The 25520-nt window shown below is 46.0% G+C and overlaps 1 protein-coding gene across 1 annotated transcript in view; it reads right to left on the bottom strand.

Moving 5' to 3' along the window:
• Positions 1 to 973: 973 nt before the first annotated feature.
• Positions 974 to 25520, bottom strand: part of PAXBP1 (PAX3 and PAX7 binding protein 1) — a 275602-nt gene continuing 251055 nt past the window's right edge. Inside the window, exons 17-18 of the mRNA XM_029603577.1 lie at positions 20711 to 20865; positions 974 to 3250 (exon numbers count right to left, since the gene is read on the bottom strand). Of these exons, the coding sequence (XP_029459437.1) occupies positions 3133 to 3250; positions 20711 to 20865 (273 nt within the window). The 3' untranslated portion in view covers positions 974 to 3132. The remainder of the gene's footprint in view (positions 3251 to 20710; positions 20866 to 25520) is intronic.

Raw genomic sequence — 25520 nt, 5'->3', positions numbered from 1 at the left:
CGGCCAGAATTGTGATTAGCTAAGTGCCCAAACGGGTATATTTGATAGGCACCTTTCTTAGCGCTCAATCATGCATATTTGCGAGCAACTAAGCTCCTAGCTCAGCGCCCAAATGGCAAGGTAAGCTAGGCACCTTTCTGGGCGCCCTATTGTATATATTTTTCTTCCAGCAACAGAGCACGAACGGCCTGATAAGTGCCTAGCTGAGCACCTATCTCGGCTTCAGAGTGGCCAGCTTAGCAAAGCGCTTTTCATGGCATCCAAGGTAGGCGCTTCCCTGGGCGGACAGATATACGGCCAGAAGAGTGGCAAGACTGTTTTGAATTAGCATCCATGAAAATATTTGCCATGTTTTCTGTAGCACAGTTATTGAAATATTAAACACACTTTCCAGGGTCATACTTTCACTTAGTAGTGAGTCCCTTTTGCTTGCTCGCTTTTATGCGCAGATTGGTGCGGATTTTGAGCGCTGATGCGGCTGATTATATAGGCCCTTACCACACTTAGGTATGTGCATTTTTCCGTTTGTGCGTGGATTTCTGTGTCAAATCATTTGCATAATTTGTGGTTTTTATATTCCTTGGAAGCAGTAGCTTCAGCCGCACATGGCGATCAAAATCTGCGCTCATAACGAGTGCCTGTTTTGCCACGGGTGTTATTACATCAGCCCCATTGTAAGCAAGAGAGAGCTCATCTGGTAGATTCTCTATATCCCATAAACTGAGCCATCCAGTACCTATGGCCATTCTCCAACAAGTAGATTTAATACTGTAAACTTCAAGAGTGGCTTTTTCTAACATCCAACAGCTTTAATTGTGAGGTCTCCAACAAATGGTGCAGACCAACTTTGTATTTTATATATTTTCCACAAGTTTTTCCAGTTCGATGCTTTTCTTAACTTCTATGGTTATTTAATGTTCTGAATTATTTCAAGGAGCAAAATTCCTCCAAGAATACTATGGAACAAATCTCAGTAAGAGGAAAAAAAAACCATTTATTTAAATAATCTTTAGAAGCTACTGTGAAATGTACTGTATTAAAACAGTTCAACAAATTCAGCTAACTTCTGCTCTTTACAATTCACTGAATATTTTGTGTGTGCATAGAATATTTTATACAGTATGTAAAATGTAGACCCATCTGATTTTATGGTTAAATCTGATAAAATGTCAACAAATATCCTTCCCATAGAAAGCCTGCTGTACCCCTTTCACAGCAATGTGACTTCTCTCTACTAAATGTAACAGTATGGAAAGACTCATTAAATTGCACAGCAACTGGAGTCATCCTAAAGTTTTGCATTTACAGATATTTAAAAAATGTAACGTCCCATGTCTGAGGTTACTAGTAGTTTTCATTCAATTTTGAATCACATTTTAAGAACATTTTAGAAACATAAAACCCCCAAATTAGATAGCTTGAACATACAGTTATACCATCAATCATGCACCAAAACCATACTGTGTGTGCTTTAAAATATGTACTTATGGCCCTCAATCAACTAGTTTATTTTTCCAAAAGGCTGTCATTGTGTAATGAAGGATCAGGAAATCAGGAGAAAAAGACTAATTTCAAAAGAATTTTTCAAATTGAATTAGAGTAATAAAATACCTTAGTGTAAAAATCAGGGATATAATATATAGAATTATCATTTATGAGGATAAATTCCCATTCTTCATGAGGGAAGGGCTGAATGGACACAGGTCTTTGGAGATTGCCACTGCTCCTCTCTCCTCACCCACCACTGAACTAACTGAAGCAAAAAATGTTGCCCCTGTCATCAGCCTACCCTCTCTCTTTGCATCAGTTGTCATCCAACTTAGGCCCAGGGCCGAAAGGAAAATGCTGCCACTGACCTTGGTCAGGGAGATGTTTGGAAGGGATGCTATTTGAAGAGAGGCGGGAGGGCTTTGATAGCTGGATAAGGTGGAGAGGGACTGGTTGTGAAAGGTGAGAAGGGGAAAGAAAGAAAAGATAACTGGGGAATATTAAAAGGTGCTGTGGAGTGAGAGGAGATCTGTTGGGGAGGGAATATGAGAGAAGGAAGGAAGATGGGGAGATGAGAGAATGGGGATGGGGCGAGAGGGATAAGATAGGGGATCAGTTGGGGATTATAAGAAGCGCTTGGTGTGAGTCAGTTGGGGGATGTGAAAAAGTCTGGAGGAGTGAGAGAGACGTAATGGGCTAGGGAGATAAGAGGAATGAGAGGTTGAGAGAGGAGGTCCACTGGAGAGGATGAGATTAAAAGCTGAAGTCCTTGGAGAGGATGGTGATTGAGAGAAGGGATCAGTTTGAATCCAGGGAGGGTGAGAAGGAATGATTGCTGGAGAGGGACCACACTCCTGATAATCTGTTTTGGTCAACCTCTGGGATCACTTGAATTTTAAGTGCTAAAAGTTTGAGAAACCCTGCTGTAATCTGAGTATAAATAGATATAAACATCTGGCAAGGGATAATCAATTTGTAATAAATTGTTTTTCATAAATTAGTCCTGAATTCTTCAGTTGTGTATATGAAATGTTTGTCAAGGTTACTTTTTATTAGCCATTCATCTAAAATTTTGGGCATTATGAGTTTTGAAAAACTACTCAGATGCATCCAGGCATAGAACAGCTACAAAAGAAATGTCTAGTCTTTCATGCGCATCTGCTTTTAGTACACAGGACTTACCTACATATGTAATCCTCTGGTTATAAAAGTAGGGAGAAAATAGATTTCATCAACTGAATTCTGGGAGAATGCACCAAGATTGACAGATCTCATGGTATCTATAATATACACACCAAGACACACACATGCATGCATATTCACACATTTAATAGACTCCTGTACATAGATGAAACCATAGCTATTGGATGTGTGGTTTGCACTGAGTATCAAATGTTTCTTTTTTGTAAACAAGGTAATAAAGAGGCAATAAGGAATTCATTTTTAATGAGTGTAAATGCTTTCCTTACTGGACTTTTCGGTAAACAGGTCTGTTTTTGTTAAGGATGCTGTACATAAAATTCCTCTTATTAAAACATGGATCAAGAATACTTTACAGTTTATGAAACTTTACATATATACAAAAAAAAGTCCTCCATCGGGAATGGTTTTAAAGCTCAGATTTAGAAGTCCAGTCTGAAAATTCTATTTTGCTTCAACTATAGCTTTAACTTCTTTCACATTGTGCTCGTTTGCAACTGCCACTGCATGGTCCAGAGCATGTATACTTGTCAGAAGCTTTATAATTAACTTTATGTGCTCCCTAAACAGGAGAGAAAAAAAAAATTAAAACAGGAATTGCATCTTTAAACAAAGTAAAACTATTAAAAATAATAGGACAGTTTGCATTTTGCACAATTAACCTTCAGAACTAATTGACACATGCATGCCTGCTGGGTTTCATTTAGATTTGAAAACATTAAAAATAAATTGTTTTTATATTCCACTTTTATAGCAGTCCTTGCATATTGCTGGAAATGTAAGGAGTGCAATAAGGTGATTATTTCTGCCTTAGCACAGCTCATCTCGCTAAGAAAGATAAACTCACATACAATCTGAAGTCCCTCCACCACATGGCAGCAAGAAGCTATGCACAATGAAAACAGTCCTGCAATTGTATGCTTAGATTTTGGCGAAGTCAGATGATTTGGAAACTGTTTAGAATGATGAACACATTGAGAAAAGAACTTCACTCATGGAATTTGGGAAGGACTAACAAAGCAGAGCTGCTTACCTATAAGAACTGTTCTCCTAGGACAGCAGAATGTTAGTCCTCACACAAGGGTGACATCATTGGATGGAGCCTGGCACAGAAAACCTATGTCAAAGTTTCTAGAATTTTGACTGGCACACTGGGCATGCCCGGCATGCTCTATACCACGCATCGTCCCTCATCAGTCTCGTAACATAGAATTAACGATAAAAATAAAATGATAAACCACAGGAGAAGCCCAACTCCACAGGGTGGCAGGCAGGTTTCGTGAGGACTAACAACCTGCTGTCCTAGGATGACACCTGTTACAGATAGGCAACTGCTTTCTCCTAGGACACGAAGGATGGTAGTCCTCACACATGGGTGAATCCCTAGCTAAATGCTTCTCCCCAACACAAAAGTGAACCAACAAGCACCAACCAGGTGCCAATGGACACAACCATCACAGTGCTGTTAGTAACAGAGGGGGAGACAGCCTGAGCCCAAACAATGGGCCCTAGGGCAGGGAGAGTTGGGTTCTTCACCTCAAAGAGATTCTGGAGGACAGACTGGCTAACCCTGTCTCAGCCATTTCTATCCAGACAGTAGTGAGATGCAAATGTGTGGAGAGAACTCCACATCGCAGCCTGCAGATCTCCTCCATGGGAAGTGCTCGCAAGTGGGCCACCGATGATGCCATGGCTCTGACAGAATAATCCTTGACATGACCTCCAAGATGCAGTCCCACCTAGGCATAACAGAAGGAGATGCAGTCTGCTAGCCAATTGGAAAATGTCTATTTGGCAATGGCAACTCCAACCTATTCCTAGCAAAAGAAATAAAAAGTTGGGTGGACTGTCTATGGGCTTCTGTCTGCTCCGGGCTCAGGCTCTCTTGCAATCCAAAGTGCAGTGCTTGTTTGCCTTGGTGCGAATAGGGCCTGGAAAAGAATGTTGGGCAGGACAATTGACTGATTAAGATGGAAATCAGTTACCATCTTAGGGTGTGTACGTAAGACACTCTGTCATGGTAAAACTTGGTATAAGGTGGATAAGTCACTAAGATCTGGAGCTTGCTAACCCTGCGCGCACTGAAGTGACTGCCACCAAAAATAAGACCTTCTAGGTCAGGTACTTCAGGTCACAGGTGCGCAGCAGCTCAAAAGGAGTTTTCATCGGCTGAGCTAGCACCACGTTGAGGTCCCAAGACACAGCGGTAGGCCTTAGGGAATGCTTCAACTGAAGCAGACCCCGCATGAAATGTACAACTATAGGCTGCGTAGAGATGGGCATACCATTTACGCCTTGCTGATATGCTCAGAGAGGTACAGAAGGTAGTCAAGCAGCTTTTGTTTGGGGCAGGAGAAAGGATCTGGGCCTTTTACTCACACAACACGTAAAACACCCTTCAGTCCATAGGACTTTCTAATGGAAGGCTTTCAAGAAGCTACCAGGACTCGAGACACATCCTCTGAAAGATCCAGCAGCTGCAGGATAAACCTCTCAACATCCAGGCTGTGAGTGACAGGGCCTGGTAGTTGGGATGTTGCAACCTGCCCTAATCTTGCATAATGAGATCTGGGGAAGTCACCAGAGTAATCGGTTCCTGGAGGAACAATTTCCGAAGGAGTGGAAACTAGACCTGTCTTGGCCAATGAGGGGCTATAGCAAACAGTCTCTAGGTCCTGTCGAAGCTTCAGGAGAGTCTTCATCATTAGCGGAATCGGAGGATACGCGTATAGAAGACCCTTGCCCCAATGGCGGGCAAAGGCGTCCGAGGCTGGTTTGCCATCCGACCTGTACAGGGAACAGAATTGAGCCACCCTCCTGTTGCAGGGGGATGCGAACAAGTCCACCTCTGGGCTTCCCCAGAGGCAGAAGATCCGGTTCGCCACCCCCCTTGTCCAGGGACCACTCGTGGGGACTGAAGGCTCGACTCAATCTGTCTGCTATCACATTCTCCATTCTGGCCAGATTCATGGCCCGGAGCACCATCCCATGGGACAGAGCCCACGACCAGATCTGGACCGCTTCCTGACATAGGAGGTACGACCCTGTGCCTCCCTGCTTGACGACATACCACATTGCTACTTGGTTGTCTGTTTGGATCAGTACAATTTTGTTGGACAGCTGATATCTGAAAGCCCATAGAGCATACTTGATTGCCCGAAGCTCCAGGAAGTTGCTTTGGCATTGTGCTTCCTGGATGGATCACAGGCCCTGGGTGTGGAGCCTGTCTACATGAGCACCTCACCCTAGGCTGGATGGATCCATGGTAAGGACAATTTGAGTAGGGTTTTTTTCCTATTTATCATTTTTAAAGGTTAACAAGTTGAATAAAATAGGAAATATAAGATCTCAAAGTACTGTTAGTCCACAGAAGAGGAGGAGATCCAGTGAAAATAAGAGAGGAAATATAACGGAGGGAAAAAATAAAAGCCCATCAAATGTTAAGGGAAAGAATCTTCAAACATTTTACGTTACTGGGTATTAAAGGTGCAGTATCCTGAGGGGATCTATAATTGAGGAAAAAATGTACCTGGGAGGGGTCAAAAAAGTCATATTTGACTCCCTGAAATTTAACACATTTGCATGGAAAATACAACCAAAACAAAGCCCCCAAATTTAAAACTGCAGGACTTATTAACAAAAATCATTTCTTCTTAATCTGAGTTACTTTGGACACATCTGGAAACATATGGATCTTGAACCCTAAAACGGGATCTCTCTCTCTATCGAAAAAACAATTTCAGAATAAAGTCCCGATCAGAATCCAATGCAAAGGTGACAAGTAGAGTAGAAGACATCTTCATCCACCGAACTTTCAAGAAAAGAAGAAAGATGAGAAGAATCAGCTAAACCGGTATCATCAGGAGTGTGTCTCGCTTCACCAACTTTTGAATTTGCAGGAACATAATAGGCTTTAGAAGTAGGGGGAAGCAAACTTTCTTTGATTTACACAAGAGTAGTGAGCTTTTTTTGGAAAATTAATAATACCAATGTTCAGGCAACATACATTTTCAGGATTTTCAAGCTTGTTTTGCAAATACAGATGACCAACCGAAATAATTTCAACAGATTTCTGCAGAACTACCTCCTTGGTCTCCCAAGAGTCCACTCTCGATGAAATTTCAAGCAACTGAGTGTGTGAAGGTTGAAATGAGTTAGATAACTTGCGTTGTTGTAAAATATACTGAGAAACTTAATTTGAGAAGCTATAGCAAATCTCTCTCATCATGTCCAAGGTAATATTGGAGGGCTTAGTCATGGGAGTCAACAGTTCCTCTGAGAATGGTTCCATCTGTGGAAATAACAGGAGAAGAATGAACAGGCAGAGATTCAGCTCCCAAAACATATCAGCCATCAGCTCCGTGGCTCATCTCCACCATTTGGACACCTCCTGACGCCGGAGCAACCAGCACTATGATGTCATCTGAATGCAACAAGGGCAAAGCAATGAAGTCAGCGCTGACCTGGGGGGGGGGGGGGGGGGGGGAGGTTGTGGAGGAGTTCGGCGCAACTCTGGGGTTAAGGATGACTCAAGGTCTGGGGCAGGTCCATGTCTGGAATCCCCCACTGATCCACGATCATCTGGAAGGCTGTGGGGGACAGCTGCCACTCTCCCGGATTTAGGCTTTCCCTGCTGAGGAAGTCGGCTGTGGTGTTGTCTCTTCCGGCAATGTGGACGGCGGAGATGTCCTGGAGATTCACCTCTGCCCAAGCCATCAGCGGGGCTATCTCCAGGGACACCTGTTGGCTTCTGGTTCCGCCTTGTCGACTGATGTATGCCACCGTGGTGGCGTTGTCGGACATCACTCTGACTGCTCTGTTCCTCAGTCTGTGGGCAAATCGCAGGCATGCGAATCGGACTGCCCGTGCCTCTAGACGGTTGATGTTCCACCCCGACTCTTCTCTGTTCCACTGCCCTTGGGCGGTAAGCTCTTCGCAGTGTGCTCCCCATCCGCTCAGGCTGGCATCTGTGGTGAGCAGAGTCCACGTGGGGGAGGACATCCTCGACCCCCTGCTCGTGTGGTCGGACTGCAACCACCACCGTAGCTGGGTCCGCAGTCTGGCTGGTAGAGGGAGATGCACGGAGTAATTCCGAAAGCAAGGGCTCCATCGAGAGAGGAGGGAGCGTTGTAGTGGTCTCATATGGGCCCTTGCCCAGGGTACCACTTCCAGGCTGGATGCCATGAGACCGAGAACCTGCAGATAGTCCCAGGCTATGGGCCGACTGGCTCCCATCAAGGACCGTAGACACGTCTGGAGTTTTAAACTCCTCTTGGTAGTGAGGCTGACTGTCTGCCTGGGTGTCGAACCGAACTCCCAGGAATTCCAGTGATTGGGAAGGCTGTAGGCAACTCTTGCTTAGGTTGACTACCCATCCCAGGCTTTCCAGAAGGGCGATCACTCTGTCGGTTGCCCGATGGCTCTCCTCTTGTGATTTCGCTCTGATCAGCCAATCGTCTAGGTAGGGATGGACAAGGATTCCTTCCAGTCTGAGTGCCGCTGCTACTGCTACGATCACCTTGGTGAAGGTCCGCGACGCCGAGGCTAACCCGAAGGGCAAAGCCTGGAATTGGAAGTGTTGTCCCAGAACCTTGAAGCGTAGGTAGCGCTGATGATCCTGATGGATCGGGATATGCAGGTAGGCTTCTGATAAATCTAAGGCCGTGAGGAATTCCCCTGGCTGTACTGCAGTCTTGACTGAGCGCAGAGTTTCCATGCGAAACCTCGGGACCCTTAAGTACCGGTTGACTGACTTGAGGTCCAATACGGGCCGGAAAGTGCCCTCTTTCTTGGGCACCATGAAATAAATGGAATAGTGCCCAGAATCCATTTCCCATGCAGGTACTGGGATTATGGCTTTCAAGGACAGGAGCCTTGCCAGGGTGGCTTCCAATGCTGCTTTCTTGTGGATTGGACACGGAGATTCCACGAACGTGTCCGGAGGGATGTGATGGAAGTCCAGATAATACCCCTCTTGGATGATGGCGAGGACCCACTGGTCCGACGTAATCTCGACCCACCTGGGGTAGAAGAGGGTTAACCTGCCCCCTATGGCTTCGACCCCCGGATGGATCAGCTGATTCTCATTGGGGGGTGCGAACCCGAGCCGGCTCCCCTCTTGCGCTGCTTGGTCCGAAAGGCCTGGTTCCTGGCCTGAGGACGAGGCGCCTGGTAGCGACTCCTATAGGGAGTGAAGCGTTGGGAGCTTCTACCTCTGGAGGGCCTTGGAAAGGTGCGCTGGTTCCTCTTGGACCTGTCTTCCGGTAGTCGAGGTACTGGAGAGGCACCCCATGTGCTGGCCAGTTTATCTAGGTTGCTGCCAAACAGAAGAGACCCCTTGAACGGCATTCTAGTGAGACGTGTCTTAGAAGGGGCGTTGGCTGACCAGTTTCGTATCCAGAGCTGCCTCCTGGCTGCTACTGAGGATGAGACCCCCTTGGCTGTCGTAAGGACTAGGTCGGAGGCGGCATCCGTAAGGAACGAGAGAGCTGACTCCATGTCAGCTGCCGGGGCATTGTTCCTGACCTGTGACAAAAGGAACGCGTTACCACGGTGCAGCAGGTTGCGATTCGCAAAGACAGAGCTGCTACCTCAAAGGTGTATTTCAGGATGGCGTCCAGGCGTCAGTCATGAGCGTCCTTGAGGGCCGCCCCCCCCTCCACTGGAATGGTGGTGCACTTGACCACAGCGCTAACCAAGGCGTCCACCTGAGGGCACGCCAGCATATCCTTGATTGCCGGGTCCAGGGGGTACATGCCGGACAGGGCCCGACCCCCTTTGAATAAGGCCTCTGGCGCATTCCACTCCAGATCGATCAGCTGTTGCGCCGCTTGCAGGAAGGGAAAATGGCAGGCTGTGGGACGAAGCCCCTCCAGCAGGGGGTTCTGCGTAGATGCCTCCATGGTGCTGGAGCCTGGAATAGCCAACTCCGTCAGGCACTGAGAGACCAGGTCGGAGAGATCCTCCTTGGGAAAGAACTGCCTCATAGTTCGATATTGCTCTATCCCCGGGGGGGAGTTCCCCCTCCTCGGGGGGTTCGGACTCGTCCTCCGAGACATCAGGGTCCGCATGAGCGGGACAGCCCGGAGGCGGATGGCCGCAATAAGGGCGAGAAGGGCCAGGGGTAGGGTCAGCCGGAGCGGCAGCAGGGCCTGGACGGGACGCTGACTGCATCTGTACAAAGGCGTGGATCCCCTTAAATAAGTCAACCCAGGAAATAGAAGCGGTCTCTAGCCGTCGGGGTACTAGGTCCCCCGGAATTCCTGGCTGTTCAGGGCGCCTCGCTAGATCTGGGGTGGCCCCTGGGGAACTGTCGGTAAACCTCTGTTGAGACTGGTCCTGGCCCGAGGCTCCCACTGCCTCCTCACATTGGGCACAAAGGGAGTCTGGCTCCTCACTCTGCGTGGCTCTAAGCTGGCACGCTGAGCATAGGCCAAGAGCTTTCATGCCGGAAGCAGGAGGCGCCTCCCCTGGAAATGCCGGGGCGTTCAAGTGTTCCATCGCTGCGAATGCAGGGCACCGGCTTATACCAATAATATGCGCTTAATAATATACAATATGCGCTCAAGCCTATGCGTTCAGCAGTATGCGGTGAATAATATCCAATATGCGCTCAAATGTAACATATGCGCTCCAGAATATGCGTTCAGCACTATGCGTGCAAAGAACGTACAATATGCGCTCAATATACAATATGCGCTCAAGCCTATGCGTTCAGCAGTATGCGGTGAATAATATCCAATATGCTCTCAAATATAACATATGCGCTCCAGAATATGCGTTCAGCACTATGCGTGCAAAGAACGTACAATAAGCGCTCAATATACAATATGCGCACAAGCCTATGCGTTCAGCATTATGCGGTGAATAATATCCAATATGTGCTCAAATATAACATATGCGCTCCAGAATATGCGTCCAGCACTATGCATTCAAAGAACGTACAATATGCGCTCAATATACAATATGCGCTCAAGCCTATGCGTTCAGCACTACACGCTCAATAATATACAGCATGTGCTTAAGAATATGCGTACAGCACTATGCGCTCAATAATATACAATATGCGCACAAAAACATACGCTTAGTAATGTATGTGCTGCGTTGTGCGCCTCTCCACAGGCACCTATCCTGGGCGCTTAATACCTTAACAAGGCTAGCAAAATGGCGACCTCCACGGCGTGTCGTCCACCGGCAACGCCGCCAATCCTCGTACCTCAGAGACCAAAAGTAAGAGATGTACGCCTTACCTGATCTTTGGCGCTTCCCGGCTGTAACCCGGGTGGTCTCCGGCTGCGGGGGGAGAGGGGAAATACCTTCACCGCCGCGCTCGAGGAAATGCACCCGCTGCCTCTAAGCCGCCGAACTCGTCATGCTCGGGGCGAAGTCCACGCCGGGACCGAGGCACCTCTCAGCCAGGCCCGAGCCCTTCTCGCTCGGAGGCTAGATCCCTGCCGCGATTCGGCCACTGGACCGAGGCCTAAACCTCCAAGGGATCGCGGAAATCACCTCGGGAAACTCAACTGGGGGAGGGACCCGAGGGTATCACCGCAGGAGTGCGGGGCTCGTCTGTATCTTCGTAGTAATTTAGTAGGTCAAAGTAGAAAGTAGATTTGGAAAACACGCTCAGCGAGCGTGCAGGAGCTCCAAACTGCTTTGGAGACGGAAATTACTGAGTTGCTTCACTTCCTGTGGGGGTATATGTACCAGTGCTGACGTCAGATCCGTCTCCAACTGCTAGCACGAGCACACTATACCCACTTGTTCTGAGTCCATCTGGCAACACGCTAGGAAAGGCTACATTTACCTATTGCAAATCCAAAATGGGACGGAAAGTGCCCTCCGTCTTTGGCACCACGAAATAAATGGAGTACCTCCACCGACCCTGTTTGCTCAGCAGAACTGGAGCGATGGCCTCTAAGCTTAGAAATCTTTGCAGAGTCTGCTCTACTGCGCCCCTTTTGATGCAAGATGAGCAGTGGGACTCCAGGAAGGCCTCCTTGACCGGGCATGAAAATTCTAAGGCGTAACCCTTTCTTAAAACCTCCGGTACCCACCAGTCCCCAGTGATCTTGGTCCATTCCTCGTAAAAATGGGACAACCTGCCCCCTACCGCTTCCAGCGAGGAGTGGACAGGCCTGGCTTCATTGCAAGGTCTTACCCACTCCAGTCCCTTGACCGGAACCGTGTCTGGAGGATCTCCTGGTGCCCCAAAAGGAGAGGAGAGGATCACCTTGCTGGTGGCTGAAAGGAATCAGTAAGTTTTTGCTTGGGACATTGACTTTTTTAAAAGTATTGGGGCAAAGTTAACTATTTGGGAATATTATTTAGTGTGTTTGTGCCTTTAATAGTCAGAAAGGCAGTGAATAAACAAGTTAGACTGTTTGCATTTTTAAATAGTCAGTCAATAAGGTAGCAGTAGGTAGGCAGTGAACAAACAAGTTAGACTGTTTGTATTTTTAGTCAGTCAGTAAGGTAGCAGTAGATAGTGTGTTTATTTTTAAAAGTCTGCAGAACTGAGTGTTCTCCAGACTTTAAAGAGCTGACAGTTTGCTTTTAATACTGAGTGCATTGTATTGAAAAAAAAAAAAAAACCACAAAAAAAACCCCCCACAAAAAAGTAGCCAGAAGCTAGAAATAAGCTAGGAGCAGTATATACCAAAGTAAAAAAGTTGAATAGTTCAGCTCAGTTACTCACCTTGGAAAGGTGTTGAGGTAGTGTGATTGGGTTTGAATAGGGACCAACATTTGTTAATCAAGGGAGCAGTGAGTCACTCAGGCTGACTAACTGAAGTTAGACTGTTTGTATTTCCCAACCCACCCACCCCTAGCTCATCCCTTAATTTATAGGCAGGTGCCACTTTCACAAAAAAAAAACAACAAAAAAACATCAACAAAAACTTTATTGAGAATTCGATCAGACCCCGGTAGGCCACTACCAGACACATAGTGAATTCACTAATACATTTAAAGGAAGTTAGACACATTCCTACTCCCATAGCAACCTAAAACTTAACTAGGAACTGATCAAAATTGAGATGAAGGCAGCAGTCCAGCAGCAAGAGGGGGGCTTCCCAGTCTTTTGCATCGAGTGTCACATGTATGATTTTTTACCCACCGGTGAGAAGTTGTACATGTGCATGCGATGCAAAGAGCTCCTGGCTCTCAGAGAACGAGTCCGATCTCTGGAGGCTAGCGTGGCAGACCTGGAGGAGCTGAGGCAGACAGAGAGGTATATAGATGAGATCTTCAGGGACATAGTAGTCAAATCCCAACTTCAGACTGGTGCTGCCTTGGAGGAAGAAGGTCTCATAATGGGAGAGCACCAACCAGGTGTAGCAGGAAAGGATCCTGTAAGCAAGGACCTGCTCTCTAGGTGATGCATTGTCCTTTCGCACTGAGGATATCTCCCTAAGGCCTACTGCCCAGGAGGGAAGGGTTAGGTCGGCCGTCATAGTTGGTGATTCGATTATTAGGAATGTAGATAGCTGGGTGGCTGGTGGGCGTGAGGATCGCCTGGTAACATGCCTACCTGGTGCGAAGGTGGCGGACCTCACGCGTCACCTAGATAGGATTTTAGACAGTGCTGGGGAGGAGCCGGCTGTCGTGGTACACGTGGGCACCAACGACATAGGAAAATGTGGGAGGGAGGTTCTGGAAGCCAAATTTAGGCTCTTAGGTAGAAAGATTAAATCCAGAACCTCCAGGGTAGCATTCTCTGAAATGCTCCCTGTTCCACGCGCAGGTCACCAGAGGCAGGCAGAGCTCCGGAGTCTCAATGCGTGGATGAGACGATGGTGCAAGGAAGAAGGATTCAGTTTTGTTAGGAACTGGGGAACCTTTTGGGGAAGGGGGAGTCTCTTCCGAAGGGATGGGTTCCACCTTAACCAGGGTGGAACCAGACTGCTGGTGCTAACCTTTAAAAAGGAGATAGAGCAGCTTTTAAACTAGAACAAAGGGGAAAGCAGACAGTCGCTCAGCAGCACATGGTTCGGAGAGAGGTATCTTTAAAGGATACTAATGATGCATTAGAATTAGGGCATCCCGACAGTGAGGTTCCAATAATTAGAAAAGTAGTCCAAGTGCCTGTAACTAAAAACTCACCTGAGCTAAAAATTCTAACTTATCCCTATCAATTAAAAAGCAGAATAAAAATACAAACAAAAAACAAACTTTGAAATGTTTGTATGCTAATGCCAGAAGTCTAAGAAGTAAGATGGGAGAATTAGAATGTATAGCAGTAAATGATGACATAGACTTAATTGGCATCTCAGAGACATGGTGGAAAGAGGATAACCAATGGGACAGTGCTATACCGGGGTACAAATTATATCGCAATGACAGAGAGGAGCAGTCGGGAGGAGGTGTGGCGCTTTATGTCCGGGATGGCATAGAGTCCAACAGGATAAACATCCTGCATGAGACTAAATACAAAATTGAATCTTTATGGGTAGAAATCCCTTGTGTGTCAGGGAAGACTACAGTGATAGGGGTATACTACCGTCCACCTGGTCAAGATGGTGAGACGGACAGTGAAATGCTAAGAGAAATTAGGGAAGCTAACCAAATTGGTAGTGCAGTAATAATGGGAGACTTCAATTACCCCAATATAGACTGGGTAAATGTATCATCGGGTCACACTAGAGAGATAACGTTCCTGGATGGAATAAATGATAGCTTTATGGAGCAATTGGTTCAGGAACCGACGAGAGAGGGAGCAATTTTAGATCTAATTCTCAGTGGAGCACAGGACTTGGTGAGAGAGGTAACGGTGGTGGGGCCGCTTGGCAATAGTGATCATAATATGATCAAATTTGATTTAATGACTGGAAAAGGAACAGTGTGCAAATCCAAGGCTCTCGTGCTAAACTTTCAAAAGGGAAACTTTGATAAAATGAGAAAAATTGTTAGAAAAAAACTGAAAGGAGCAGCTACAAAAGTAAAAAATGTCCAAGAGGCGTGGTCATTGTTAAAAAAATACCATTCTAGAAGCACAGTCCAGATGTATTCCACACATTAAGAAAGGTGGAAAGAAGGCATGATTAAAAGGGGAGGTGAAAGAAGCTATTTTAGCCAAAAGATCTTCATTCAAAAATTGGAAGAAGGATCCAACAGAAGAAAATAGGATAAGCATAAACATTGGCAAGTTAAAGGATAAGACACTGATAAGACAGGCTAAGAGAGAATTTGAAAAGAAGTTGGCTGTAGAGGCAAAAACTCAAAGTAAAATCTTTTTTAAATATATCCGAAGCAGAAAGACTGTGAGGGAGTCAGTTGGACCGTTAGATGATCGAGGGGTTAAAGGGGCACTTAGAGAAGATAAGGCCATCACAGAAAGATTAAATGATTTCTTTGCTTCGGTGTTTACTGAAGAGGATGTTGGGGAGGTACCCGTAATGGAGAAGGTTTTCATGGGTAATGATTCAGATGGACTGAATCAAATCACGGTGAACCTAGAAGATGTGGTAGGCCTGATTGACAAACTGAAGAGTAGTAAATCACCTGGACCGGATGGTATACACCCCAGAGTTCTGAAGGAACTAAAAAATGAAATTTCAGACCTATTAGTAAAAATTTGTAACTTATCATTAAAATCATCCATTGTACCTGAAGACTGGAGGATAGCAAATGTAACCCCAATATTTAAAAAGGGCTCCAGGGGCGATCCGGGAAACTACAGACCGGTTAGCCTGACTTCAGTGCCAGGAAAAATAGTGGAAAGTGTTCTAAACATCAAAATCTCAGAACATATAGAAAGACATGGTTTAATGGAACAAAGTCAGCATGGCTTTACCCAGGGCAAGTCTTGCCTCACAAATCTGCTTCACTTTTTTGAAGAAGTTAATAAACATGTGGATAAAGGTGAACCGGTAGATATAGTATACTTGGATTTTCAGAAGGCGTTTGACAAAGTACTTCTAGGAAAAGTAAAAAGTCATGGGATAGGTGGCGATGTCCTTTCGTGGATTGCAAACTGGCTAAGAGACAGGAAACAGAGAGTAGGATTAAATGGGCAATTTTCTCAGTGGAAGGGAGTGGACAGTGGAGTGCCTCAGGGATCTGTATTGGGACCCTTACTGTTCAATATATTTATAAATGATCTGGAAAGAAATACGACGAGTGAGATAATCAAATTTGCAGATGACACAAAATTGTTCAGAGTAGTTAAATCACAAGCAGATTGTGATAAATTGCAGGAAGACCTTGTGAGACTGGAAAATTGGGCATCCAAATGGCAGATGAAATTTAATGTGGATAAGTGCAAGGTGATGCATATAGGGGAAAATAACCCATGCTATAATTACACAATGTTGGGTTCCATATTAGGTGCTACAACCCAAGAAAGAGATCTAGGTGTCATAGTGGATAACACATTGAAATCGTCGGTGCAGTGTGCTGCAGCAGTCAAAAAAGCAAACAGAATGTTGGGAATTATTAGAAAAGGAATGATGAATAAAACGGAAAATGTCATAATGCCTCTGTATCGCTCCATGGTGAGACCGCACCTTGAATACTGTGTACAATTCTGGTCGCTGCATCTCTAAAAAGATATAATTGCGATGGAGAAAGTACAGAGAAGGGCTACCAAAATGATAAGGGGAATGGAACAACTCCCCTATGAGGAAAGACTAAAGAGGTTAGGACTTTTCAGCTTGGAGAAGAGACGACTGAGGGGGGAATATGATAGAGGTGTTTAAAATCATGAGAGGTCTAGAACGGGTAGATGTGAATCGGTTATTTACTCTTTCGGATAGTAGAAAGACTAGGGGGCACTCCATGAAGTTAGCATGGGGCACATTTAAAACTAATCGGAGAAAGTTCTTTTTTACTCAACGCACAATTAAACTCTGGAATTTGTTGCCAGAGAATGTGGTTCGTGCAGTTAGTATAGCTGTGTTTAAAAAAGGATTGGATAAGTTCTTGGAGGAGAAGTCCATTACCTGCTATTAAGTTCACTTAGAGAATAGCCACTGCCATTAGCAATGGTTACATGGAATAGACTTAGTTTTTGGGTACTTGCCAGGTTCTTATGGCCTGGATTGGCCACTGTTGGAAACAGGATGCTGGGCTTGATGGACCCTTGGTCTGACCCAGTATGGCATTTTCTTATGTTCTTATGTTCTTAAAAGGGCTGCTGACATCATGATGACTGATTCGACAGAGGTTGTGGCCCCTCTTCCAGGATGAAACCTCCTTGAATCCCGAAACTGGGACCTTGGTGAAAAAACCTTCTTATAAAACTCTTATCTTCGGGCAGCCCGTTTCCTTTGGATTCCCAGAGGGACTTCATCAGCTGATCAAGTTCTTCTCTGAATATCAGTTTCCCCTTAAAAGGGAGATTGCACAGCTGGGCCTTGGATGACATGTCAACCGACCAATTGCGTAACCACAGAAGACGGCGCGCCATCACCGCCGAGACCATACTCCTGGAGAATGTACGTCCCAAATCGTACAGTGTATCAGCCACATAGGCCACACCAGCCTCCAGCCAAGCCGACTGGACAGGGCTTATTGTCCCGACAGATGCTGCTGCTGATCCTTCTGAATCCAGCATAAGCAGGCTCGCTGCATCATGCTGGCACCACACAGTGGCTTGAAGTCTTAAAGCAGACACCTCAAATATGCGTTTCAGCTGAATCTCCAACTTGTAGTCCTAAACATCCTTAAGCGCAGCTGAACCCGCAACTGGGATCATGGTCTTCTTGGTCACTGCCGAATCTACCTTAAGTGTCTTTAGGCAATCCAAATGTTCCTCCATTCAAGGATAAAGCTTCGCCATAGCCCTCCCAACCTTTAAGCCAGCCTCCAGGAAATCCCACACCTAGGTGATCAGTTTCTGTATCTTCTTCGGCAATGGAAAATCTTTAGGAGGACTCTGCAGTCCATCCAGGACCGGATTCACAGCTTCATTACCCAACTCCTCCCGAGTTCGCTTAACCCCCACAATTCCTCCAATGAGGAATGAGAAGCTGCATCTCCTTTCTTAAACAGCTGGACAACCCGAAGGTCATCCCCCTTAGGTATGGTCTTCATTGAGATCTGAATCATCCTTATTAAATCAGGATCAGGAATCTGACCCTATCAAGCTCATCTGGGTCTGCCGCAGGATCCGGCATCTTATCCGAGTCCTCCAGGTCCCTGGAGCCTTCATCCGCCCTGGCATGGTGCAGGTCCGGGAGCTTCATTAAATCCCCAGAATCACCCGCCAATGCCATCTTTGGCCTTTTTGGTGGCATGGAACAATGCACCCTGGATCTCGACTCCTGCACCCTTCCTAGCCAGGAAGGCTCTGTGAAGTAGCAGGACAAATTCCGGGGAGATCTCCTCTGGATCGGTCTCCTGTGAAAGGAGGCTGTCCCTCAAATCTGCTCCCTCCTCATTGCCATCATCAGCATCCTGCACCACAGAAGAGAGAAGGAGGAGAATTGCCGGCATCCTGGCCGGAACAACCCGCGACTACATTACTACACAGGCCTGGTTGAAGGGGAGGTCCCCTCCTGCACTACTGGTGCAGCTCCCAAACCGCAGGAAGCCTTCTTTGTCTTTGTATCCCCCTGCGGAGGATCCCTTCACTCCTGAAGCACAGCATGTGCAGAGGGAGAGGGAATTGAGTTGGGCAGACCTGAGTCCCCAGGCCCTGCACACCGCCATACATGGTTTCACCACCATGGTGCCGCACAGTCTCATGGCTGAAAATGCACCACAAGAAGGCAGGCCAAGCCACGAGGGAACTCTTCAGCACTGCGCACAGGAGCCACAGCAGTGCGAGCAATGTGAGTCAACATTCAAGCCGCACAGCTCAAGTTTCCCCACCGAGGAAAATAAAACAAACCACAGCACTTACATCATCCTCCTCCTGTTGCCCTTGATAGCACCAGCCAAATCTCCTGGCTGACTAGCAGTGCCTGACTTTTCTTCCCCCCCCTTGCCCCCCCCCCCCCGCTGGGGGGGGGGGCAAGGGGGGGGAACCTTCCTTCTCCTCCTGCAGGCTAGCTAAATAAAATCTACGCAGGAGGGCAAAATTAGATACAAAACGAGCCCTGGAAGTCCTGGGTGGGGGAGGGAGAGGGTGACAGAAAACCCATCCTGGGGGGCCAGGGGCTGAAATTGGGGGGTAGCTGCAAAAAAAAAAAAAAAAAAAAAAATCAGCCCCCTAGCCCCAGGGAGCTCTGAAAACAGAGCCGACAAAAAAATCCAAAATGGCCACCGTTCCCGGGCTTTCCCCGACCCGGGAACAGCCTGGCCAAGCTCTGGGGAGTCTATCCCCGGGCTAAATTTGCCAGCCCTGCCGAGGAGGGACCTAACCCACCTGGCAGGGAGGCAGAGAAGAGGCCCCCTCGCAAAAAAACACGAAGGGGCTGGCAGAGAAGAGGTAGGCTGCCTGCCGCGGCAAAGGGAGAGCCGCTCTGAAGAAAAAAAGGCTGCAGAGAAAAGTTTGATTGACAGCCTGGAGGCCCGGAGTGAAGCAGGGGGGAAACCTGCTGACTCCTGCCTGTCTGGCTGCCGGTTCAAGCCCAGGTGGGGGACAAAGACACAGAATATTGGTCTGCTGCTGTAGGTAATTATTAAAAGCACTGCGAGCACTTTTAAACTTAAGCCTGTTTCTGTGTCACTTTTTTTTTTTGTAAAAAGACTGAGCACAGCAGCATAACATTAAGACCCTTCGGCAGCCGGGGGGGGGGGAGTGGGGGGGGGGGGGGGGTGGGGGGAGAGACGTGCCCTGGACAGACTCGGTCCCCACACCTGGAAGCGGTAATTGACACGGCTATGCACTGCACAAGGGGCAAAACCCCCCTGAGTCCGGCAAGAGCCAGGAGACGGAACAGTCTTCTGAAGAAAAAAATCCACAACTTCCTGACTAACCTTTTAACTTTAAAAGGGAGAAAACAACTACAAAATCCCTAAGGAATAAGTACTTGCTTTATCCCAGAAGGAAGGAAGAGAAAGAAGGCTGACTAGCCTAGATCAGGAGACCGAAGGGAGACGTGCTGCACCTGCTGGAGACAGACAAATACTGAAGGGTTACAAGATAGGCTCTGTCCTCATATAGGATATCCTTTCAGTTTTAGTCTGTCTCCACCTGCTGGAAAGGAGGCTCAACCCACAGTCTGGACTGATCCGGGTACGTACAGGGAACAGGCTGCTACAGTACAGTGCGCTCCGGCGGAGCGCACTGTTAACCCGCGATTGGACACGCGTTTGACGCGCTAGCTTTACCCCTTTTTCAGTAAGGGGTAATAGCGCGTCGAAAACGTGCGTCCAACCCCCCCCCCCCCCCCCCCCGAACCTAAGCAAAAGCAAAATGTGCAGCCAAGCCGCACATTTTACTTTCAGAAATTAGCGCCTACCCAAAGGTAGGCGTTAATTTCTCCGGGCACCGGGAAAGTGCACAGAAAAGCAGTAAAAACTGTTTTTCTGTGCACCCTCCGACTTAATATCATGGCGATATTAAGTCCAAGGTCCCGAAAGTTAAAAAAAAAATAAATTAAAATTGGCCCACAGTTTGAAAACCGGATGCTCAATTTTGCTGGCGTCTGGTTTCCGAACCCGTGGCTGTCAGCGGGTTTGAGAACCGACGCCGGCAAAATTGAGCGTCGGCTGTCAAACCTGCTGACAGCCACCGCTCCTGTCCAAAAAGAGGCGCTAGGGACGCGCTAGTGTCCCTAGCGCCTCTTTTTGCCGCGGGCCCTCATTTGAATACAGAATCGCGCACACAGGAGAGCGGGCGTTTGCCCGCTCTCCCGCGACTTTTACTGTAACGGCTCGTTAGTAAATAGCACTTTAAATGCCTTTTAGTAAATAGATCCTTTAGAGTGAATGGTCAAAAATCCTACAAGTATTTTGACTAATGATCACCTTAAAAAAATCTTCCTTTTTGTGGCCTCTTATAGATGACTGTTGTAAGGCTCATCACATAAACTTGCATTTCTATGCTGTGAAAGGCAAAAGATTAAAACTCAATGTAAGATTTATATGCCAATAACAATCTGACTGCTGTATTAAATTATTACACATCTGTTACCTTGCACTTCTTTTCTCTACATCAGAACTGCAAATGCTGTTTCTGTAAACTGTGCCAGCCAGATGAACAAGGTATCTACAGAAATTTTCCAACTGAGAAATGGTTTTATTGCCTTTCAGATTAGCGAACCATTGCTTAGGAAAACAGGCAATAACCTAAAACAATAAATGTAAGAAGAAAAAACATATTAGGGAGTGAAAAATAGAACAGGTAATAGTAATCAGTCAAATTAGAGGTATTAATTGGGCCAGTACCGCACGTAACTAGTTAATAAAATACACGCGTACCATCCATTCTTACGCACAATACCATGCATTCATAAAGTAACCGTGTACTCAAGAAACAAATGAAATGAATGGTCCAACGAATGCACATACCTAATAGCTTTTGCTGTTAGCATGTAGAGTTGCTCAATATTCAATATGATTTGTTAATGGGGATAAGATTATAATACTCACAAATACTTAAGGTACTGGTTAAAACAAACTTTGAAAATGTTTCAGTTTCTGAAAATAAAATTAGCACTCTTCTTCTCAAAGGTGTTTTAAAAAAAACAATCCATTAAGTCTCTTGTTCTGCCCTACTCTTCTGTGTGATAAGCAGATTCCTCCCAATCTTCAGGAAAAGACTTAAGACCTGGCTGTTCAAAAAAGCATTCCCGGACACTGATTAACCCTTGCAGCCTGTTGAACTACCTCCCATTGTAAAAATGTTAATTTAATGTAAATATCTTTATCTAATGTTATCCTCTCCCTTTCTTCTCTACTCCCAGTTCTAGTACCTTGTTATTTGTAACTGCTTCCTCCTCACTAATAGGTTACTCATTTGTTCTTTGTACACCCCTGTTCTATGTAAACCGGCATGATGTGATTGTATCATGAATGCCGGTATATAAAAATTTTAAATAAATAAATAAATAAATAAGTACTTCACCAAGGCAATTTTCCCCAATTGTACGAAAGCAATGTGCTACAAGCCAGGACTGTTTCAAAACAATAACGCAAAGCTGCTTACCTGTAATAGGTATCCTCCATAGACAGAAGGTCAAACCAGTCACACAAGTGGCTGACATTCATCATATGGAACCAGCATGAAATGTACCTTCAGAGCGCAGAAAAACCTAAATCTTTTGACCACGCACAGGTGCTCCTGCACAGTCACGGCTGCAAGAGTCTCCTCAGTCACTTCACTCTAGGGTAGGAGGGTGGGATTGTGTGGCAGGTTTGTCTTACTGTCTACAGAGCACACCTATTAGAGGTATACAACTTTGCTTTTGCCATGGATAAGCAGAATGAATCCAGTCACACAAGTGAGGACTCCCAAGCTGAGCATTGCAATGAAATATTTGAATTTTTGCTGATACAGAGAAATTGCAACCTGGTACATGAGAGAGAAAGGAAGGAGAATTGAAACTCTTAAATAGATTCCTTAAAACTCCTTTGCCAAAACTATCTTTGCAAGAGTCTTCTTTGGGAGATAGTATTTGATAAAAAGGGATGAAACATCTCTCCTATGATGAGTCTATGCAGGCTAAGGCACTTTAGCTTGGAAAAGATGGCTAAGAGAGGACATGACAGAAGTTTAAAAAATCATGAGTCGGGTGGAATAGGTTAATAACTGATGGTTACTTACCCTTTCAAATAATTCTAAAACAATGGGACAAACTATGAAACAACTAACAACCAGCAGATTCAAAACAGACTGTAGAAATTACTTTCACTGTGCGCACTATAAAACTATGGAATCTGTTGTCAGAGGATATGATCAAAGCACTCAGCATACCAGGGTTTGAAAGAGGTTTGGATAAGCTCCTCAAAGAAAAGTCCATAACACATTATTAACCAGGTAGACTAAAGTAAGCTAGAGTTATCCCTGGGAGCAAGTAACAGGAATTAGATCTACTTTATGGGATCTGCCAGGAATTTGCGAGCTGGATTGACCACTGCTGGAGTCAGGATGCTGGGCTTGATGGACCTTGATCTGATCCAGCAGAGCAATTTTTATATTATGTTAAAGTATGTTTGGAAGACCAAATAGCCACTTTGCAGATATCTTGAATTGAGGCAGAATGTAGATGAACTACTGATGATGATGTTGCCCTCATTTGATGGACTTTAACCTTGATAATGTTTTAACCTTGGTGTTTTCCAGTATTGGCGTAACAATAGGAAATGCAATCAGATATGCAGATAAGGTTGTTTTTCATAGGTAGGCCTTGATTACCCAGATCATAACAGAACAGCTGAGTTTTTCTGAAAGACATTTCTATGTAAAATAACAAAGCTCTTCTAGAATCTAAAGCGTGATGTGTGCACTCAGCTTTGTTGGAATTAACAAACATATTACTCCTGGGGGAATTCTGCGCCAAAAAAATTAAAATTCTGTGCACAAAAAACTTACAATTCTGCAAACTTTACATTGGTCAAAATAACACAATTTACATGACAGTCAAATAATTACATTTTAAATTAATACAGAAAAAGTTATTACTTAAAGATGCAGAATTTTAAATATTTTGAGCAGACTTTCCCTAGTAATTCACTGTAAGAGTGTCCCTTCCACTCGCTCTCCCTACTCTACTGGGCCACTTTGCCCTCTCAGGCCCCAACTCCTCCAACCTGCCAGTATCTCTCCCCTCCACCTCTAGGCTCAACACCTTCCACTCTATCACCAGTTCCAGAGATTGACCCAGTTCTCAGTACTGCCCCTCACTCAGGCTCCCCCTCTGTCTCTCCCTCACTCACACACATGCTCCATTCTCTCTAGTGCACATACACAACCCCTCATACAGGCTCCCTCACTCTCATGCACACACACATCCCCTCATACAGGGTCCCTCTCTCTTGCATACACAACCCACACAAGCTCCCTTTCTCTCTCACACATACATCCTCACACAGGTTACCTATGTCTCTCTCTCATGCACCCCCTTCACACAGGCTCTGTCTCACACATACACAAATCCCTTCACACAAGCAAGCACCTCACATACACATGATCCTTTTTCATACACACGAGCTCCCAATCTCTCTCACACATATTCACACACCTTCAAAATCTCCTCATATAGGCTCCCTCTCTCACTCCCTCCTGCTCACCCCCCCCTGCTCGTTTTCTCACACCCTCCCCCTTCCCCTTACAACCCTCTCCCTCTCCTCTCACACACACACACATTTCACTCTCACCGGGGCCTTCAACTTCGCCATTAGTGGAGCATGCTCCATTCGTGGCATACAGGGGCCTTCATCTTTGCTGCGAATGGCACGCTGGGACCTTCATCGTCACTGCGAGCAGAGCGCGTCCCATGGAACATGGAGGCCTTCATCTTCACATGCTCTGTTCGCGGCATGCCAGGGTCTCATATTTTCTGCCAGAATTTGGCAATTCTGTGCTCCGCAGTAGCACAGAATTCCCTTAGGACTAACATATACAGTAACATAGTAATGATAGCAGAAAAGGACCAAATGGGCCATACTGTCTGGCGTGCAGGTTACCCTCATGTTTCTCAAGGGTAGCAACTGCTGCTCCCCAAGTCTTATGATAACCCATACATTTGCTAGCAACATTTTTTCTGGGCGAAAAGCCTTCTTGAAAATTCAGACGGTGCTGCTTGACATGCTTTGCTTATGGACGTGGCCATAGAAGCAATCCTGTGCTTTTTCCCGTATTTCTGCATATCAGTACACCACACAGAAAAAGTCAGGGCTTGTGTTAGTTGTCATTTGAATCCAATTCCACCCCCCCCCCCCCCGCCAAAAATCAAAATGGAGAGCAATACTGCAGCTGCATCAAAAGCATCAAATTTATTGGTTAAGAGTAATAATCCATGCCTTTTGTCAAGGTTACCTCCATGCTTAACAGTTCCCCAGACTGTAAAAGTTGGGGCCCTTGTTGGTTGTTGTCTAAATCCAATTCCCCTTTTCCCCTGCCACTGAAGCAGAAAGTAATGTTGCAGTTGCATCAAAAGCATCAAGGCTTATTGGTTAAGGGTAGTAACCACGCACCAGCAAGTTACCCCAGGCACCCTCTAGTTACCCCAGGCACCCTCTAGTCTTTAGGAACCCACAGTATTTATCCCATGCCCCTTTGAATTTTTGACTTTTCGTCTTCATCACCTCCTCCGGAAGGACATTCCAGGCATCCACCACTCTCTCCATGAAGAAATATTTCCTGACATGGGTTCTGATTCGTCCCTCCTGGAGTTTCATTTTGTGATCCCCTAGTTCTGTTTGCTTTCCATTGTCAAAAGTTCAAAGTTAGTACATCATTAAAAACTTTCAGGTATCTGAGGTCTGTAACATATCTCCCCTGCACCTCCTCCAGGGTATACATATTTAGATCCTTCAGCCTCTCCTCATAAGTCTTCCAATACTGACCCAACACCATTTTGGCTGCCCTCTTCTGGACCGCTTTCATCCTGTCTCTATCCTTTTTGAGATACGGGCTCCAAAACTGAACACAGTACTCCAGGTAAGGCCTCAACAAGGACCTGTACAAGGGCATGATCACCTTTTTCTTACTTTTATTCTTCTCTCTATGCGACCCAGCATCCTTCTGGCTTTAGATATTGCCCTGTCTCATTCCTTCGCCATTTTCAGATCGCCAGACACTATCACCCCAAGATCCCTCTCTCTTGGTCCGTAGACTTCAGTCTTTCACCTTCCATCATATGCAGTCCTTTTGGATTACTGCATCCCAGATGCATGATTCTGAACTTGGCATTGAATTCCAGCTGCCAAATCTTCAACCACTCTTCAAGCTTTCTTAAATCAATCACTTTTGATTTTCTTTACTCCTTCAGGCGTGTCCA

Source organism: Rhinatrema bivittatum, chromosome 5, assembly GCF_901001135.1.
Source record: "Rhinatrema bivittatum chromosome 5, aRhiBiv1.1, whole genome shotgun sequence".
In the NCBI taxonomy this organism is placed as follows: Eukaryota; Metazoa; Chordata; class Amphibia; order Gymnophiona; family Rhinatrematidae; genus Rhinatrema; species Rhinatrema bivittatum.
This window is presented reverse-complemented; position numbering and strand designations above follow the sequence as displayed.